The 18,404-nt window shown below is 45.3% G+C and overlaps 2 protein-coding genes across 4 annotated transcripts; one reads left to right on the forward strand and one right to left on the reverse strand.

Moving 5' to 3' along the window:
- The first annotated feature begins 12 nt into the window (after positions 1–12).
- Positions 13–6,734, forward strand: tk2 (thymidine kinase 2). 2 transcript variants are annotated; one of them, XM_005947817.2, is made up of 10 exons: positions 13–478; positions 863–900; positions 1,081–1,155; positions 1,272–1,325; positions 1,655–1,744; positions 1,900–1,973; positions 2,770–2,858; positions 3,069–3,148; positions 4,801–4,881; positions 5,752–6,734. In XM_005947817.2, the coding sequence occupies exons 1-10, from the start codon at positions 328–330 to the stop codon at positions 5,833–5,835; spliced, it is 816 nt and encodes a 271-aa protein (XP_005947879.1). In that variant the 5' UTR covers positions 13–327; the 3' UTR covers positions 5,836–6,734. The 2 variants fall into 2 exon arrangements, with proteins under 2 accessions (XP_005947879.1, XP_042070286.1); XM_042214352.1 differs by having other exon boundaries at positions 355–478; positions 781–900.
- Positions 6,735–9,487: 2,753 nt separating this feature from the next.
- Positions 9,488–18,369, reverse strand: LOC102303839. 2 transcript variants are annotated; one of them, XM_005947815.3, is made up of 6 exons: positions 18,037–18,369; positions 17,660–17,769; positions 16,625–16,748; positions 15,029–15,154; positions 10,699–11,152; positions 9,488–10,595 (listed from the first exon to the last, which is right to left on the reverse strand). In XM_005947815.3, exons 1-6 carry the CDS (start codon positions 18,367–18,369, stop codon positions 10,132–10,134), a joined length of 1,611 nt encoding a protein of 536 aa, XP_005947877.1. In that variant the 3' UTR covers positions 9,488–10,131. The 2 variants fall into 2 exon arrangements, with proteins under 2 accessions (XP_005947877.1, XP_042070300.1); XM_042214366.1 differs by lacking the exon at positions 18,037–18,369 and adding an exon at positions 17,901–18,030.
- Positions 18,370–18,404: the final 35 nt, after the last annotated feature.

The raw sequence follows: 18,404 nt of genomic DNA on the forward strand, positions 1-18,404 counted from the left end.
ACAATGGAGTAGCGTGAAATCACAGCCGGATGCGCTTAGCTTCCCTTTTTGTGTTGTGCGCATGCGCGCACATGCTCAGGAACTACGGGTAGGACGGTTTACGGGGTAGGAGAAATTCCCAGAACACCGGCTTCTTCGCCCTTCCGCTTCGTGTTGTTGTTGTTTTGGTGACGCAACTTCCGTCGAGCAGACGATTGGTCGTATACAGTAGGTGGCGCTGTTTGACAGTGAGGCGGCTTCTTATAATTCGAAGAAGAAATGCGGCACTTCTTCTTCCTGTGTGGTGAGTACAGAGGAGCGTGTACAGGCTGTTGACATGGCACACTGATGTCGGTGTGTGTCACACTCGTGTCCGCTCGCCGTGCCGTGGCGCCGGCATGTTTGTGGGCTGGATGGAGCGGGTGGAGGAAAGCGTGTGCCGGGGGATTCAGGCTGGTCCCGTCCAGAGCCCGCAGCGGGACACGGCCCGGGGCTGCAGGTCAGTGCTGCCGCTGTCAGGACACATCAGACCCGTGCTGAACTCGAGCTTTAAAGCAGCGTTTAACCAGCCGGGTTCAAATGTCTGCCCCGGTGCTTACAGATCGACAGCAGCGATCTGACCTCAGTCTGAACTCAGGTTAATTGTAGCCTACAGAGTATCTGCAGTCAGTTAACGTGTTGTGTGCTGTGCCAGCAGTAGCTGATGAAAAGGGAGTGACTCAGAGTAGCGTCATAAGAACATGTGGGGAAACAAACAGTTAAAAACGAGCTCTTTGAGGTTTTATCTTTTATTTCCCACAGTATTGAGCCCCCTTCAAATCAATCAACCAATAACACTTACAGGAAGTGAAATCGAGTCTGACTGTGTTGTCTCCCTTCTAAGGGAAGCTGTTGCGGGATGGAGAGGACAGGAAAGCAGTGGTGAGCCTCCATGTTTAATCGGAGTTTGCCCCTCGGTGCATGCTGGGAATAATGTGAATGTTAATGTGGACAGCAGATTCTCATGTGGGACGGATCGTCCATAGTTTTTCAGTGGAAGTGATGAATATTCAGAGACTCACAGCAGTGTCTGACAGTCTGCCTGTACGTTGCTGTGTTCAGATCTGTGTTGAGGGGAACATTGCCAGTGGGAAGACAACATGTCTGGAATATTTCAGCAAAACCAGCAGTATCGAGGTCAGTCAGTCTTTGTGCAGTGTAGCTGTGTGCGTTCAAGATTTCCAGTGTTACCGAGCTCCAAGTATACCATTTGTTCACGAATGTATTCCTCTCTCCTTGCTTCTTTCTTGCAGGTCCTTACAGAGCCAATCTCTAAATGGAGAGATGTCCGAGGGCACAACCCTCTGGTAACGTACATGACCGTGCTGTCAGTGTGCAGAGCTGGAAGGATTCTTCCAAAACATTTTGTGCTTTTATGATGCTGGAGTGCTTAACGCGCCGGTGTTTAACGTGCCGGTGTTTAACGCGCTGGTGCTGAACAGTGTTGACTTGGGATGAGATGTGGTGAGTGTAAACACCATGGATTGTCTCTGTATACTCCCGCTTCCATCAGGATCCTTCCTCAGGAGTCCGGTCAAGCTTATCAAATGCTCTGGGAATGTGTTGAGTGCTGGTTGGTAGTGTGACTTCCCTGCATGTCAGTCTAGCTGTTCACCTGCAGGTTCTGTCCCCGCAGGCTTTAATGTACCAGGATCCTCAGCGCTGGGGCATCACGCTACAGACCTACGTTCAGCTCACTATGCTGGATCGACACCTGTCAGCTGTGGTAAGTGTCCTGCTAGCTAGCACCACAGCTGGTTTACTCTGTGCTTGTTTTGTTGCATGCTAACACCCATATAGCCTGGGCTAGCACACTGATGGCTGTACGCTGGTTATGCAAACGGATACGCTGGCACACGTGCTGTTTCTTGTTGGTTTCAGGGAGCTCCTGTTAGGATGATGGAGAGATCTCTCTTCAGTGCCAAGTACATCTTTGTGGAGAATCTCTTCAGAAGGTACAGTAATCTGATCCACGGATCATCCACACAGTTTCAATTGAACTATAGCGATGGATTCTGCCGCACAACACAGCCCTGCAGCGCTGAAGTAGGAGAGTGTGCAACCTGTGCATGTGATTTATGTACAGACAGAGAGGATGGATTGTTATTTCAGTCAGGCTCAGCATCTGTTCTCATGTCTTTAATGTAAAGGTCGTGTTCAGTCATGCATCATTGTAGCCAAGTCTTACCAGATGTTGATTTGCAGTAATGGCCAAAGTGCCTCACAGCCGCAGCTATGTAAACAGAGAAGGCAGTTACTTAAAATGTAACATTTCATTTAAAATATGTAACTGTCTCAAATGAATCATCCAACCTGTAACTGAGCATTTCTGACATTTCTGGGAATTTAGAGAGCTGGGGTGGTTCGGGAGGTAGAGACGGTCACCTACTAATCAGAGCGCTGATGGTTTGATCTTTGACTGCTACAGTCTATGGTTGAACCTCCAATGTGTGGAGAGTCCCGGGTATTTAAGCCGTAGTTGGTGTTGTTGACCCGCTAGTGATCATGTGCCAACGTGTGAAATGGGGTGTGGGTCATTATCAGCGGAGGTTCTGGGTGAAATCACTGTGAGACCTTAGAACTGAAGATGCTTCTAAGGTGAGAGCTGAAACGTCTTCAAGACATTTTAAGAAGTCCAGTCGGTTTTCTTTCCAAGCTCGTTAGGTCAGATAGAACCTGTGAATGAGTGAATGAGACATGTTTATAAAGTGCTTTGAGTAGACTTAGTTTTATTTCATGTTTTTCTTCCAGTGGGAAAATGCCAGAGGTGGACTATGCTGTTCTCAGCGAGTGGTTTGACTGGATTACAGCTAACATTTGCATTCCTGTTGATCTCATTGGTGAGTCCCACACAAACAAACCTGCTGCAGCTCAGCATCAAGAAACAAAGCACGAATCCTGTGCACGTCTGAATGTACACGATGAGAACTGACCTCTGTCTTTGAGGTTGTGTGTTTATACAAATGGCATTCCTATGTAATGAAATGAGTTCATGTAGTCGCAGTAATAATAATGATACATGTCATATTTGGCTTTTTCTCTGGCTCCAGTTTACCTGCAGACGTCTCCTCAGACCTGCCATGAAAGGTTAAAGCAGCGATGCAGAGAAGAGGAGAAAGTCATTCCACTGGTGAGGAGCTTGTGCTTCACTTCATTGAAGTTTGTCAATTCAAAGGGACACAGACAGCTGCACAGTAGTGCCAATCTAATGACCACTTGAAGTGACCACAAAGCTACTCCAGAGAGTCTGAAAACATTTCCAACTCATGGTGAAAAATCTGAGGTTTGTCAAGGCAAATGGCATTTAACACTTTGTTTGAAACGCGTACAAATGCTGGAGCTCTGCTTTAAAGATGAAGCTGGTTCCTAGAGATGCAACAAAAGGCTAAAGATGTGAGCAGCAGCACACGTCAGCACACAGCTTCCTCCTAGCTCCAGTTTCTGTTCACCTGGGGCTTCACTACATGGACTGCAGTGAGGTGGCATCAATATTTACACCTTACCAGACAACTGCTACTACAAAACATACATGACAAGTTTACAGCAGGCGTCCTGTCAATTCAAGTCAGTGTATTTATAAGTATGTTTTTAAACAACAGGTTGACCAAAGTGCTGCACAAACTGGGAAAAAACCCAACAGACAGGTCACAAAAACAAAGAAAAGAGTCACAGTAAGGGAATAAAGATGTGTCTTCAGGTTCGGTGTTAGGGAGGTCCTAATGCGAAAAGGAGAGCGTTCCAAAGTCACGATGTAGCCACCGTAAAGGCCGGCCTGCTCTGTGTTTGAGTCTGCTTCTAGGAACAACAAGACCTGAAAGCTCTGTTAGGAGTATGTTCAGAGAGGTAAGAGGGAGCCAACCCATTTAGAGACTTAAAAGCAAACAATTAAAGCTTAAAATCAAATCTAAAATTTACTGGAAGCCAAAACTGGGGAAATGCTGTCACGTTGCCTGTGAGCAGGTTGGAGAAGAGGGAGCGGAGCCTGGCTGATGCCCAAATAAAGGCCCCAATATTCTGAAACAGCAGAAAAATGTCCAGCAGGAGTGATGATGCAGAGCTCGCGCACAGGTAACAGAGGTTTAACTGGTCAGCACAGAAATTTGAATTATGACAGTGATCAGAAAAGTGGCTGTAGCTCAGGTGGCAGAGCAGATCAGCCACTAACCAGAAGGTTGGTGGTTCGATCCCAGGCTGCTCCAGTCTGCATGCCAAATATCCTCGGGCAAGATGCTAACCCCATGTTGCTCTCCGATGCATCCATCGGAGTGTGAATGTCTATGAATGCTAGATACTTAAGCTTAGAAGTGCTTGTGTGAATGGGTGAATGAATTAGTTGTATAAAGCGCTTTGAGTGCTCAGAGTAGAAAAGCGCTATATAAGAACCAGTCCATTTACCAAAAGTGCAAATTAGAATATCACATAATTACAGAGCACGAGATAAGACTGAATCCAAAGTACGTCCACGCTCGTGGGAGGGAGCGCCGACTGAACAAGACTAAAACAGTCAGTAAGGTTCAGGACGTCTTTCACAAGAGGTTTAGTGGGGCAGCAAACATGAATCTTAAAATCCCAAAGAATTAGTTGTTCTGGATAAAAAGACCTTAAATAAAATCCTTGTTAAACTGCAGAGCCCATAAATGTCAGCAGTGAGCTGTCGCTATTTCAAACCATTCTTAGAAACGGATGCAAGACCTCTCAGACCTGTGTGTGTGTGTGTGTGTGTGTGTGTGTGTGTGTGTGTGTGTGTGTGTGTGCGCGTGCGTGCGTGCGTCCATCCACCAGGAGTATCTTGAGTCCATTCACCAGCTGTATGAGGAGTGGCTAATCAGGCGTAGCTCCTGGCCTGTTCCTGCTCCTGTGTTGGTGAGTGTTCACACGAGCACAGCTTTGCTTTCAGGTAGTACACTCACTCTCACACCACAGACACACACAGTGAATGATGACAATGATTTGGGGAAACCTTGGGTTCTTGTCTCATGCCACCCACCTAAATATTGTTGCAACTAAGCCCATAACAAGGACGGGACGGTGCACTCTTCCACACTGATTAGAAACACGACGAGGAACCTGGGCCCAAACTCCCAGGTCTGGTTGACCCAAGTTGTTTTTGAAGCATGTCATACTGTATGCCTCATTCACCCATCCACACACAACACATACGAGCACTGTTTTCTATTCTTTCTATCCAGCTCTATCCACTCATTTAGAAGATCTTTGCTGCTCACTGTATAGAAGAGCCTGTGTAGTGGTGTTCTTCCTGTTCATGCATTTATTACTTCTAGGCTGGACATATTCATTCTTATCAGGATGTCCTAAAAACTCCCAGAAAAGCCTTCAGTTGATCCAAAATACTGCAGTGACAGGGACGTTCAGCCCCCGCAGGAGAGGCGGAGCCTTCAGCTTTCAGCCGTCTCTTTTGCAGTACCAGCTCTGGTTTGATTCAGAAGACTGTCTGCTGTCAGGATTACGCTTCAAACCTTGCTTTGTGATGAAGCATATTCAACCCCACTATGAAGAACTCTTGGGAAAGCCGTCCCTACAATTAGTTTTATCCAGGTTTGTCCTTTAGTGCAGCGTAGAGACACTGTATCATTGTTTGTTTTCCCCGCTTCCCCCAAAACACAGGCTTTAATCTGGTTTGGAGCCATGTTTTTGCTGCTTTCTGTGTCGAGTAAGTCCCTCATAGCCAACCCTGATCTTCCTGATATTTAAGAATGATGTGTGTGTTTGCAGGTGATTCCTGCTGACCACAACCTGCAGAGGATGCTGCACCAGTACGAAGAGAACCGAGCCAAGATCCTAGCAGCAAGTCTCTGATGCCCGAACACGCACTCATGCTAACCCCAACCTGACAGGAAGCTGTTACAGCACCTTTTTTAAGCTGTTTCTGATCTTACACCTCGTCACATGTGACATTTTTGTATGCACTCCCAGGTCAGCCATTCCTATTCATGAAGACCAATCTCAGTACATTTAATTGCAGTATTAAAGTAAAATGTAATCAATGTGCTCACAAGAAACTATTGAGAAACTGAACATGAGAGCGGATCATTCCAGTGCTCGAGCCCAAGCCTGTCAGCCTTCAAAGATGCTGCGCGCTCAGGCTGGTCCTTGGATCTTATCTGCTGTGTTTTTCCTGAGAGCGTGATTAATCCTCTGTGAGTCTGAGGAAGTGTGTAAGTGAAAACTCTTCATACAGAACAAGTCCAGTGACAGCGTTGTGTCACTTCAGACCACGAGTTATACGTCCTGGTCTGATCATCACTCTGTATCACTCCTCTGTCCTTTACCTGCCTGCATCTGCTCTGCCACCTAAATGAAGGAGCCTATTTCCATGACAACATTTAGTCAGTGTTTGAACAGGCTGTGTGATCCGGCACTGTGAAAAATCTGCAGCCACTGACAGCCTGACGCCCTGGAGCCTTGAACTCGGGGACACGTTGGAGCTTCCTGAGTGATGCTGTGGGCTCTCTGCCTTCTCTTTCCTTACCCGGATGATTGAGCGTGCTTAAAGACTCACTGCCAGGTCACATGACTGATCAGTCGAGTTTACAGCGCTTGAAGGATCAAGCAGAGTTGGCTGCATTGTGTTAGGAATAAAATGTGTGTAAAAATTTGTGTTTTATTTTATACACTTTGCAATTGTGCTCATTGAGAGTTGGCACTCTGTGTAATAAAAGTCAAAAGCATCAATTAAACAATATGATTGAACTGAATTATTGGCGTGTTGACTGCAGAGAGATTAGTAAACTGCTTACACATCAGTTAAAGTCGGGGTGATATTTTTCTGGGCTGTGGGAGGCCGACAGACTTGGGTAACGAATAGAAAACTCGTCTTGGGGCTGCAAGTATAAAGCAGCTTGAGCTCAAACACTGCTGTGGTTTGGTGCTATAAATAAACGTGACAGCTTTTAACCAAAGGAAAAAAATGACCCAAACTATTGTTTGTCCTCCATCCAGATCCACCAACAGAAGATGTGCCATTAGTGACCTCAGACCACAGAGGCAGCATGCATACACATGTTTTTGCACTGCACCACTTTACTTAGACATCACTCTTCCATCCAACACATACAATGAACGAATAAAATATTTCTTACAAGTCAAAGTTGGGTTTTTGTCTCGTATCCTACAGAAATGGCATTCAACGCGAGTCTGTAATTAGACTTTCAATGTTACCAATAATATTTACATTTATTAGCTGCACTGTTTTGCATCATTTGCAGTTTTTCCTGCCTAACTCTAGGATACTGGAGCAGTTCTGCAGATGAGCCTTAAGTTCATGCATGTTTACATCAAAACAACTTTCAAAAATGTGTCTTCAAATGTAAAAGCTTTGCTTCATTCTTCAAGCAGACATGTTTAACTGTGGCTGAGCAGTATTTGTGAACGTAGTCCAGACAGGTCTTTAGTAAATGAGGCAACACAGCTAAAGGAACACCAGCAGACTAATCTATTCATCGCCACTTTTTAAAAAGATCTATAAGGTGCCAGTGAAACAACTCTGTTCACAACAGTTCGTTTTTGAACAGTGAACATCAGCTTTCCTTTTTTTTTTTCTTTTTGTGTGTCCCGTTTGGATCTTTGGCATCAGAATTGTTGTCTTAAGGCCAAGAAAGATGCCAAGCGGATTTATTTTACCAAGTGGATCATCATGGCCTTGCCATATTGGTCCATTTGATTGACCTTTATTATAATTATGTATTTATTTTATTTTCAGTTGCTACAAACGGGACAGACATGACTGGGGGATAGGACAGGGAGAAAGAATGAAAGAAAGAGAGGGAGAGAAAGAAAACCAAAGGGGAGAAGAGACGGTGAGAAGGGGGGGAAGAAAGAAAAAAAAACAAACAAAAAAAACAAAACACCTGGGTCACCTGTATGGAGAAAAAAAACAGAAGAGAAAGCAAACAACAAAGAGCAACATAATAAAAAAAACGGCACCATCACAATAAACTAGCTAGCAGTAGATATCAGTAGATACTAAATAATAAACGATATTGTGCAGCACGCAAGATAGACAGCGCACAATGTGCTTTGAGGCAGCAGCCAAGAAAGCTGTAGTCCGCGTCTGTGAATACCCGTGTGTACACCTGTGTGCATACCTGTGTGGATCAGCATGCTTGCATTCCAAAGGTTTCTCCATGTAACGATCTGCTAGGGAGTGTGGGGGGCCACAGCCCCGTCCTCCAGGGCATGAAGCAGGTATGGAGGAGATCAAAACTCCAGACATCCAGAGGCCCCCAGAACACAAGAGACCAAGGAAGACCAACAGAGGGGCAGCCACGCCACTGTCCCAGAAAGAGCTGAGGAGAGTCCCAGATGAGGGCTCACTCAGCAGCCGCGGAGCAGAAGCCAGGGGGTTCAGTGAACACAGCTCCGTGAGCTGCCGAACAAACCAAACACAATGAAGAACTTTCACCAGTCAACGAATGTACAGATGTTTCCATCAAGTGTTCGTGAACCTGCGATGCTGAAGGTGAACAACAGCAAGTTTTAATCAAAGCCTGTGTGAACATATGCTTTACAGTTTACCACCATCGCTGCCCTTGGGAACGATGCAGCTCCTGATTCAGGATTTTTCTCAGTTGTATGTTCAGTTTCAGGAAAATACTGGGTCACAACTTTGTAATAGTGAAGTCACACATTCCTGTTAGGAGCCTGAGTCGTTTTGGACCTCCAGTGCACATATTAAACAGCTATGTAGGACTGCTTGCTTCCATTTGTGCAGCATCTCTGTAATTAGATCCCAGAGTGACACTAACAACTAGTTAATGTATTTATTACTTAATTAAGTTTAGGTAGCATATACATGTCTGAGCTTTACAAAGGGTCTAATCACACAAGCCAAGGTGTGAAACTGGGTGTGGGTCACAATCAGCCAGAGTTTCGGGTGAGCTCATTGTGAAACCTGGCCCCACCTATCATGTGATTTCCTGAGGTCAGATGGCCCAGGATGTGAGTGGGCGTTAAGGCGTCTGGGAAGGGATCTCAAAACTGGATTATAGATGGCAGAGAGTTGGTGTCGTAAACCCCGCCTCTGTTCAAAGATGGTCGCTCACAGTGGACATAGATGGCTTCTTTCACTCCTCTTTCAAACCATCTGTCCTCTCTGTCCAAAATGTGAACATTGGCATCCTCGAAAGAGTGTCCTTTATCCTTAAGATGCAGATGGACTGCTGAGTCTTGTCCTGTGGAGGTGGCTCTTCTGTGTTGTGCCATGCGCTTGTGAAGTGGCTGTTTGGTCTCTCCGGTGTAGAGGTCTGGGCATTCCTCGCTGCACCGATGCTGTGACTGACTGAGGACCTTCACACACATACAGCATCTACATGCAATGCATCTACCTCTGCATTAGTCTGACAGCAGTGAATGAGTCTGCTTTCACAAACAACAGCACAAATACATATACAGGAAATGCTGCACGCTGGTCACAACCAGAGCCGAAAATGGGTCCCACTCATGAGCTCTCTTCATTTTCTTTTAATTTATTCATTTATTTTAAATAAAACATGATTATTTATTGATGCATTCAAGAAGTTTACATTATATGGCTTTAATAATATACCAAAGGTATACAGCTTTGATTTTGGTCATTTAGGCACAACAATCACAATTTAACATTTTATAAAAAAATGATGATAAGACTATCTGTGCTTTATCTGCACGAAAGAAGATCTTTGATCATTGTAAACACACTTCCATCGTTGGAAACAGACAGAAAGCTGCCGTTCGTGAGGAGGGGTCAAATTATGAGGCTGCTGTAAATAGCACAACATACTGGTTAATTAGCTCAACCACCTAGCAGTAACGCACGTTTTGCTCTTCAGAGTGCCTCCGATGATTTAGCGGTTAACACATTCCCTTGCAAATCAAAATGTTGCAGGTTCAATTCCAGCTGAAGACAAAACTGCCTTGGAGGTTGTGTCAGGAAGGGCATCCAGCATAAAGCTGCCCAAATACACTGAAACTATGAAAGCGTCATCTTGACAAATGAACGTGACTGGATCTGTGTGGCGCTCTGCAGCTGGACAGCAGAACAGGGTCAAAGTGAGAGAAGGAAGAACACTCCCACAGCACACTTACACCTCGGCTCAGCTTGTTTCCACCTGCTCTTCAGTCTCTGCATTGTTCCACTATAACAAAGCTCTGTGCCACCTGCTCCTCCTCTGCTGGGCCAGCGTCCTCGTCTCCAGAACCACCTGGATCTCCTTCCCGCTGCCTCTGGGTGTCTGCCGTACTGTCGGCTGGAGGCGAGGGCTGACACTCGGCGGGCTGCTGGTTCGTCACTGTCGCGTCACACTGTTGCGGTCTCGTGTGTGTGCCGTCGTCATGACTCAGCGCTGAAGCTTTTCCCACCACTGGCTTCCTGAGGCTTCTCTTTTTTGTTTCTGTGTTTGCTTTTCTTATTTGTTTCCTCCTGTCTTGGTTTGTGTTGTCCCCCTCTTTTCTTGTTGTCTCATGTTCATTTTCCTGCACTTGTCCCATCCACTCCACCAACCCTCTCAGCTCCTGCTCCTCCTCATCCACGGAGCTGAGAGAGGAAAGGTCTGACTTGACCGGACTCTCGTCTTGTGTCCCTGTGAAAATCAGCGTGTGTCAGTTAAGTGCTGGAGGCTGTTAGGGCACCCTTGGAGCAAATGACAAATTTTGTTGTATTCTGAGTGTGTGAGTGTGTGTTACCAGTGTCGTGCTGTGTTGGAGGCTGTGCTGTGGCTCCTGCTCTGAGTGTGATGTGGAGGGAAATGGCCTTGGGGCCACTGAGCTCATCATCCACTCTGCTTCTGTGGGTGTCGCTGCCGGTGTCCCCTGGAGCGCTTGCCCCTCCACTGTTCCTGCCTCTCCGACTGCCGTCCAAACTTTGCTGAGCTTTGCCGTCGTCGTTGGTAGTGAGCACAGGTGCAACAGCAGTGCAGGGATTCTCGCTGCACTCTGTCTTGGGCAGGTCAGCGGCACTCACAGCTTTAGTGCTGCTGCAGACTTTGTGGGGCTTGTCTGGAAGCAGGGGCCGGCCCCTGATGGCCAGGTCAGGGTAGGTCCTCTGCATCTCCATAATAGACGGGTCTACACTGCAGAGGTGGTAATGCTGAGGCTTAGGCTGGGGGGTTGTTACAAGCCTGGTGTCCAAGTACAGTACCTGGCAAACAGAACAGGTGATTAAGTATTGTATCACTGTAGTTTTACCTTACAGTATAAATAACATTTAGCTCACAGGCTGGCCTCTTAACGTTCACCACACTTTCGTTTATGCTCTTCTGACTGTCAGCAAGATGTCTGAAGCGCCTTCAGGGGTGAGGAGCTTCAGCTAAATGGACTGGTAAACGCCTTTCTGCTCTAGCTGAGCACTCAAAAGCATTTTAAACAACTTTGTGCTTTCATTCCCACACATTCGCTGTGCTGCTTGTTTCTGAGATACTCACTCCTCTCTTCACTGCAGATGGCCCATTGCATCTGTCCATTTTCCAAAAATATGAAAGCGGACTTAAACCATCGATCTTACGGTTGTCTTTTTGGTTTTTCCTGCCTTTTCTCCGGGTCTGTTTCTTCCTCATCACTACACGCTGCTTTCTTATCTGGGTTAAAGGCTCCCGCTTCACGTATTCAACACGGTTGATAGCTAAAAGCTTAGTTGATATAGATATCACATGGAGCCATTATTTTAAAAAGTGTCTGTTTTTTTAATATAACATGTGATTGGCATTTTAAAAGAAAAAATTGTTCATGCCACTGAAATATCTTACATACAGGCTTCCTTATTTTAGGCTTACAGTATTTGCTGCACTTAAAATCAACATCGGCCTTATGTATGAATTCTGGTTGTGCTTACTGACCTCGGACTGATGTTATCTGCTACACAGCGCTCAGAAATCTGTCAAAAAGATCTTAGTCAACTTTGCTAAGCTACGAAGCCGCACGGCTTGATGGACTGTCCCAGCATTACGGCTACTGTAGTCAGGAGCAGAGATGAGCAGTTACTGTAATCTGATTACTTTTTCAAGTAACGAGTAAAGTAAGGGATTACTATTGCAAAAACGGTAATTAGATTATCGTTACTTTCCCGTAGGAACGCTGCGTTACTGCGTTACTAAAACCGTGATTTTTTGCGAGAATGTCTCATGACAGTGACGTAAGCGAGTGCGACGTTCGTGACAGCAGCTGTCTGCAGATCAACAATGGATCACATATCGAGTGCAGAGAGAGTATGAGCGTGCAGCGTTTAAAGCGTAGAAGTACTGACCTTACTTTGAGTTTGATTCCATAAAAAGTGACAAAAACATGAGTGTCCGCTGTGCGTGGGAAGAAAACTTCTTTTTACAGCGAAAAAACCCTAAACTTCCAACAAGCACCGAGTAGCTGCGACGTAATGGGAAACTCACAGAGACACTCGCGGATTCTTTCACTGACCGCGGCACACCTGCACCAGGGTAACCCTCCGCCTACCCCACTCCTGCTTTACAGGTGAAAATAGAGCAACAGGACCGCTGAGTCTTTGACTTTATTTATTTTCTGCTGTGTTTTACTTGCATCTATTTGAAAGACTGAGTGTAAACACAAAAAATATTTTATTTTATGTGCTGGAATGTGCAGAAAATAGGTTTAAATGTTAAACTAATTTCTTCCAGTCAGAGAATGTTGCAGATAATTAAATGTTTGCTTGATGCATAAAGTTAAAAGATTAAAACTAATAAAACAAGTTTAAAAAAGAGACTTTTCCATTTGATTACATTTTGTATAATGGATTATGCAGAAAAGGTAGAATTGGGCTGAAAGATCTATCGCTTTATCACCTCTTCGGGTTGTAAGTCGTGTTTTTAAAAAGTAACTAAGTAACTAAGTAATTAATTACTTTTGAAAATAAGTAATCAGTAAAGTAAGAGGATTTTGGGGAAGTAATCAGTACTTAGCTACTGATTACTTTTTTCAAGTAACTTGACCAACACTGGTCGGGAGCCAGTAATCTGGGTCCTAAACTCCGTCCTCTTCAGGTCCCAAAGTCAAACGAACACTGTGGTATCACTGAGCATTGAAAACTGTCTAAATTCTTTCACCTTTAATAAAACGATCAGCGTTCTGCTCTACCAGGTGTAACAATTAAGTTAACATCCAGGCGTCCATGAAAACAGGATTTATTACATTTAACAGAGTTGTCCCAGATGATTAAACATGCAACTATTTTGCTGGTAATACCTGAAATGAGTAAAGAAAATCAACAGCCTATTTATGCAAGATAATTCATAATTTTATTGGGGGGTTATATTGGTTGGGTCTGATTATTGGGGGGGGGGTCATAACCCCCCTAACCCCCTTGGAAATTACGCCCCTGACTGAAGTTGGGCTAGCTGGTATATAATGATGTGCTATGGGATCGCTAGCGACACAGCTATGTTAGCATAACATAAACAGTGAAGCTGCAGGATGAATGCTAACTTTTTTCCACTCAATAAAAGTTAACGTGAAGGTTCCTGATAGTTAGAGACAAATGCAATCGCATGGCAGGATGCTGTAAACGGACCAAACTTCAGTCAGGAGAACAACTGAGATCATCCATCCACAATACGAGGTTAGTCATTCATATACTGCAACAACATGGGAATAGAGCAGCTGCAGAGGATTCAACATTAATGAATCAATGGTACAGAAGTGGAGGAAGCAAGAAGAATGAGCTGAGTAATGTTTGACTTCTCTGATTTTGTTTCGCCTTATGTATGAAAACAGACCCGTTCATCGGCAGTGTGCCTTATAATCCATGCGCCTTCTGGTCTGAAAACTATGGTATTTGTAGGGGCCTCTAAACCTATTGCTCTACATACCACAGCAGCATGGTGGTCCAGTGTTCTTTCTTCATGTGTTAGACATCAGTCCAGCTGTTTCCCAGCTGTGTTCCAGCTTCGACATGTTGTATTCATGTAACATAAATAATGCTGCTGAGTTTACTGATGAAAACAGATTCCGTTTTATCTCAGGCTAAAGAACGAGTCTTTAAAGGAACTATCCGAGTTGCCTTGCCGTGCTGGAACACCACATTGCACTGCCAGAGGGTTTCCAGAGTAAGGTCAGGTTTAATAAGAGGGCTGAAGGGGCAGCAGACATGGGGAGCACAGTGGAGCAGTGATTAGCACCGATGTGTCACAACTAAAGGCTCCTGGTTCAGAGCTGTGTGCGGTACGTGTTTGTGGTTTGAAATGTGCCAGTACTGTGATGCAGGTGTGGGGGGATAGTTGGGTGTGGTTTCTAGTCTAAGGTGTCCACAGCATGAACACCCACACACGACTGCAGTGCTGCTGGAGTTGAGCAGAAAAACACAAAATGTAGAAACGCAATGGTGCTTAGAGCTCGACCTGAGGATGGCTGTGTGTAACTGCGTGGATCTAACACACAGGACGCTGCCTCGGCCTGAGACAGGCAGACTGTGATTTACCATCAGCTGCTGAAGATGGCCTTTCTGTTGGCAAGAAGGAATAGCTATTGAGGTCGCTGCCATTACAAGCAGCTTTTCCACACTTCGATCCTGTGGAGCTGCAGATATTCAATAAAGTCAAACAGGTGGAAGCAAGAAACTCAACTTGAGCTCCAGTTAATGTTTGTCAGACACACATTCGGCTATTTTTACTTGCCAGTATCATGAAAACCACCAGAGAAGGGTCGTGGCGTGTGCTGAACGCTGGGAGAAGCCTAATACTGAGACCCTGCCTCGGGTGAAGAATGCCTGACACTACTTATTTAAATGCTTGGCTGTGATGTGCTGGTGCATGAATGTGTCCCAGCACAAACAGTAACACCCGGCACCCTCAGCAAGCTTCATTCATAAACAGCAAACTGAGCGGATTCTAATGTAGTTTAGTTATTAAGCTTTGTCAGTCACTCTTATATCAAATATCGTGTGGGTGCTCATTTTAAACTGTTGGGACTTGTTGTAATGAATGCACACAGTATCGTGTGTCTTCAGTCGGTCTCTGTAAAGCACTTTGTCCGGCTCTGGGAAAAGCTTCAGGTTTCAGGAAGCAGCAGCTACCTCTTTTTTATCCTCCTCCGTCTTCTTTTCCTCCTCGTCCTCCGTTTGTTCCGTTGCCGTCCTGTTTTGCGTGCATTCAGTCAGTTTCACAGCTCGCTCTCGTCTCTGAAGAACATCGAGCCACTCCTGTAAAGTAAGACAATCACTGTCACGTGGCGGTCAAACCAAACCCATCTAGCGTGACCTCTGACCTGGCGTCTCTGTCACCTGTACATCCTCTCCCAACAGCCACTCCTGTGTCAGGCTGCAGCCTGATCTGTGCTGAGGGATTTCCCATGATGCATTACTGATTTCTATTCTGCCCCCTCTCGTACTGATTGCATGCTCGTTACCTCACAGCACAAAGCACTTTGCTGCTGTGTTTGAGTAAAAATCTGATTTAACTGAATTGAATAATGCTTCAACAATAATAATAATAATAATAAAAATTAATGTATTTTTTGTATACTTTGTTTTTCCTTTCTCTGATTTTGTCTCTACATTATTTCTTTGCTTACTTTTCTTTTAGAGCCACTTAGTGTAGGAATTCTGTATTAATTCCCAGGAGATCCTGAATTGTTTAAGGTGAGCAGGGGTCAGATGCAGCAAGGCAGCAACATTGGGGAATTCTGCACACATTCAATTCAGAATGGGCTCATATTTTCTCTTGATATGTTTCTATGTTCTATTATTAATAAAATCTGGCTTTATGAGGTTTGCAAATCACTGGATTCTGGTTTCATCTATATTCTACACAGCTACACAACCTTTTCACAATTGGGTTGTATTTGGCAGCATGGAGCCGTTTTCAGCAGTTGTTATTCTGGGATTCATGACTTTGTTCAGAGCAAAGTATAAAACATGACACTTCCTCCTCACACTGCTGAATATTAGAATGGAAATGTGCCAAAGCTGAGCAACCATGAGAAGTTACAGTCATTTAGTATTTCATGGTGACACACTGAATATGCCACGGCTCCAAGGTTCCACCGTTTAAACTCACAGCTTCAAAAAGGGAGGAAATAAAAAAGGGGATAATTTATGGGGAATGATCAGAGGAGCAGGGCTCTGGTCCAGGAACCAGGTTTCACTCTCAGCTCTGAGTTTGTTAACTGTGAGATGAGGAAGAGACAAAGTTAAAGCTCAACTCTGCATCAGTTACTGTGGTACTCAACCTGCTGGCCGGCAGGTTTTCTTTAACAAATTAGGACTTTCTCCCTGACTCCGCCTTCCTGCTACAGCTGAACCAGCTGACGGACACCCCTGTTCACAGAATTTACGTGTTTACAAACGTTGAAATCTTAGTTAGATGTTAGTTATTTTTCTTTTTAACAAGTGCTTTTATAATCAATGAGCCATCAGTGTAAGTGCAGAGACAGCACTCACATCAGGGATTTATTATAGTCTCTGTGAGTCTGTGCACAACTTGAACTTCAGTATCTTGCCCGAGGATGTTTCAGCAGGTGGACTGGAGGAGACAGGTTCGATTATCTACTCTACAAGCTGAGTACAGCTGCTCAGCCCTACTAACTTACCACAGTGGCTTAAAAAAACAATCGATGTGATATACTGTAACGTAACTGATGAGACGATTACTAACATGAAACATGGTCATACCTGTGGTCTCAGTTGATCCTCCTGAAGTTCCAGGAAGTGGTTACATTCCACTCTGGCCAAGAGCAGCTCAAAACCAACGAGCATGGCTTTGTCTGCATTAACATCCTCACTGAGCCTGTACTCACTGAAATGCATCAAACAGAACAGAGACAAAGTGATGAGGAGAGCAGAACCACAGACGACTGGGGTGGCTGCAGCTGTGCGGGTAGAGTCTGCTAATCGCAAGGTTGATGCCTGTCTGCATGCCAATTATTCTTGGGCAAGATACTGCAGGTTGGGCTCTGATGCATCCATCACAGTGCAAATCTTAGATAGAAAGCACTTAGGTACAGATAGTGTGGAAAATCTGAACTCGGGTTTTTACTTGGTCTCAGGAACCTTTGTAAGAAAAGTGATCCTCTGAAAGTCAAGTCAAAGAACCTCGGCTGACCAAGGCGTGTGCTGGAGGTTAATAAAATAAAATATATTTATAAAAAAATATCCATCCATTCGCTTCCGCTCATCCTTTTCAGGGTCGCGGGGGCGCTGGAGCCTATCCCAGCTGTCTTAATATAAAAATATATTAAAAAGAACAAAATCACACTGTCTCCAGCTGCCTGCTGTGGTTTGGAGTCATTTATTCTGAGAGGGACACATATGATATATGAACAAGCTGAGTGTCTTGACACTTTAAGGATAAGACATGAAAACATTCTTGGGGAATTTTTGGAATGCTTTGTATACACGTTGTGTCACCAGGTGTCGCTTGTTACGTGTCCACGTGTGGAATTAAAGTGGTAAATGAGCTGGACTTTTCTATTCTGAGCACTCAAACTGCTCTCTACTACAAGCCTCACTCGGTCACACATTCAGACCTGAGCACCAGTGGAATATTCACACACACAGCTTTGGGATCGCGTCCATTTAACCCGCTCTACCTCCTGAGCCACAGCCACCCTAAGGAGTCTACGTTTGTCCCGACAAAGAGCTGTGCAAAGCTGCGACCTTGTGGATTAATGTCTACAGTTGGTGCGTCACTCTTGCTCTGGTTCTTACCATTGTTTGGGGTCTGTATGAGGCACATAACCAATGGAGGCCAGGACAGACTGTATGGTGGAATTGCTGAAAACTGGCTCAAGACAGTAAACAAATGGACCCGTAAATGTCTGAAAGAGAAATAAAACACAAACACGGTTCATCTGTTAGTACACAGGCTCAGTGATCACTTCCGTTTGGCCTGACACAGCTGTGAGCAGAAAAAAGATAAGCGTCACTGGGCTGTTGTGTGTCCACTCACTGCTACACAAGCAGATGTTGTGACACGGTGTGGGTCAGCTGAATGACATCTGCAGTCACAGTGTAACATGTCAAACGAGTATCAAGTGTACTCCTGTACAGAGCCGCTGTGCGGGAAACGCGGCGCGTCTTCTGACCTTTAGTGTCCTGATTTCCTTCTTCCATGGCTGGAGGAACAGGTTGACGCACAGAGTTTCCAGCACTTCTGAGGCTCTGATGAAGGCGGACAGGTGTTTCCTGAAGTCGCTCTGAGCCTCACAGCGCTCAGTCACAGCCTGGTAAAAGGGGAACATTGTGAAAGTCCCGCCGGTCTCCGCCTCGCTCAGTAGATACTGAGCCGCCCTCTTCAGCAGCTGGGGGTCGCGGCACGGCCCGACCTCTGCCCGCTCCTCCAGGTAACACTTGACGTAGTCCGCGTACACGTCCCCGCGGGAAGGAGCCGGCCCTGCTGCTCCGGTACCGTCCTTCATGACCGCCACAGCGACGAGCCCCACCACCTCGGACT

Source organism: Haplochromis burtoni, unplaced genomic scaffold, assembly GCF_018398535.1.
Source record: "Haplochromis burtoni strain Fernald_Lab_line unplaced genomic scaffold, NCSU_Asbu1 Contig_554, whole genome shotgun sequence".
Classification (NCBI taxonomy): Eukaryota; Metazoa; Chordata; class Actinopteri; order Cichliformes; family Cichlidae; genus Haplochromis; species Haplochromis burtoni.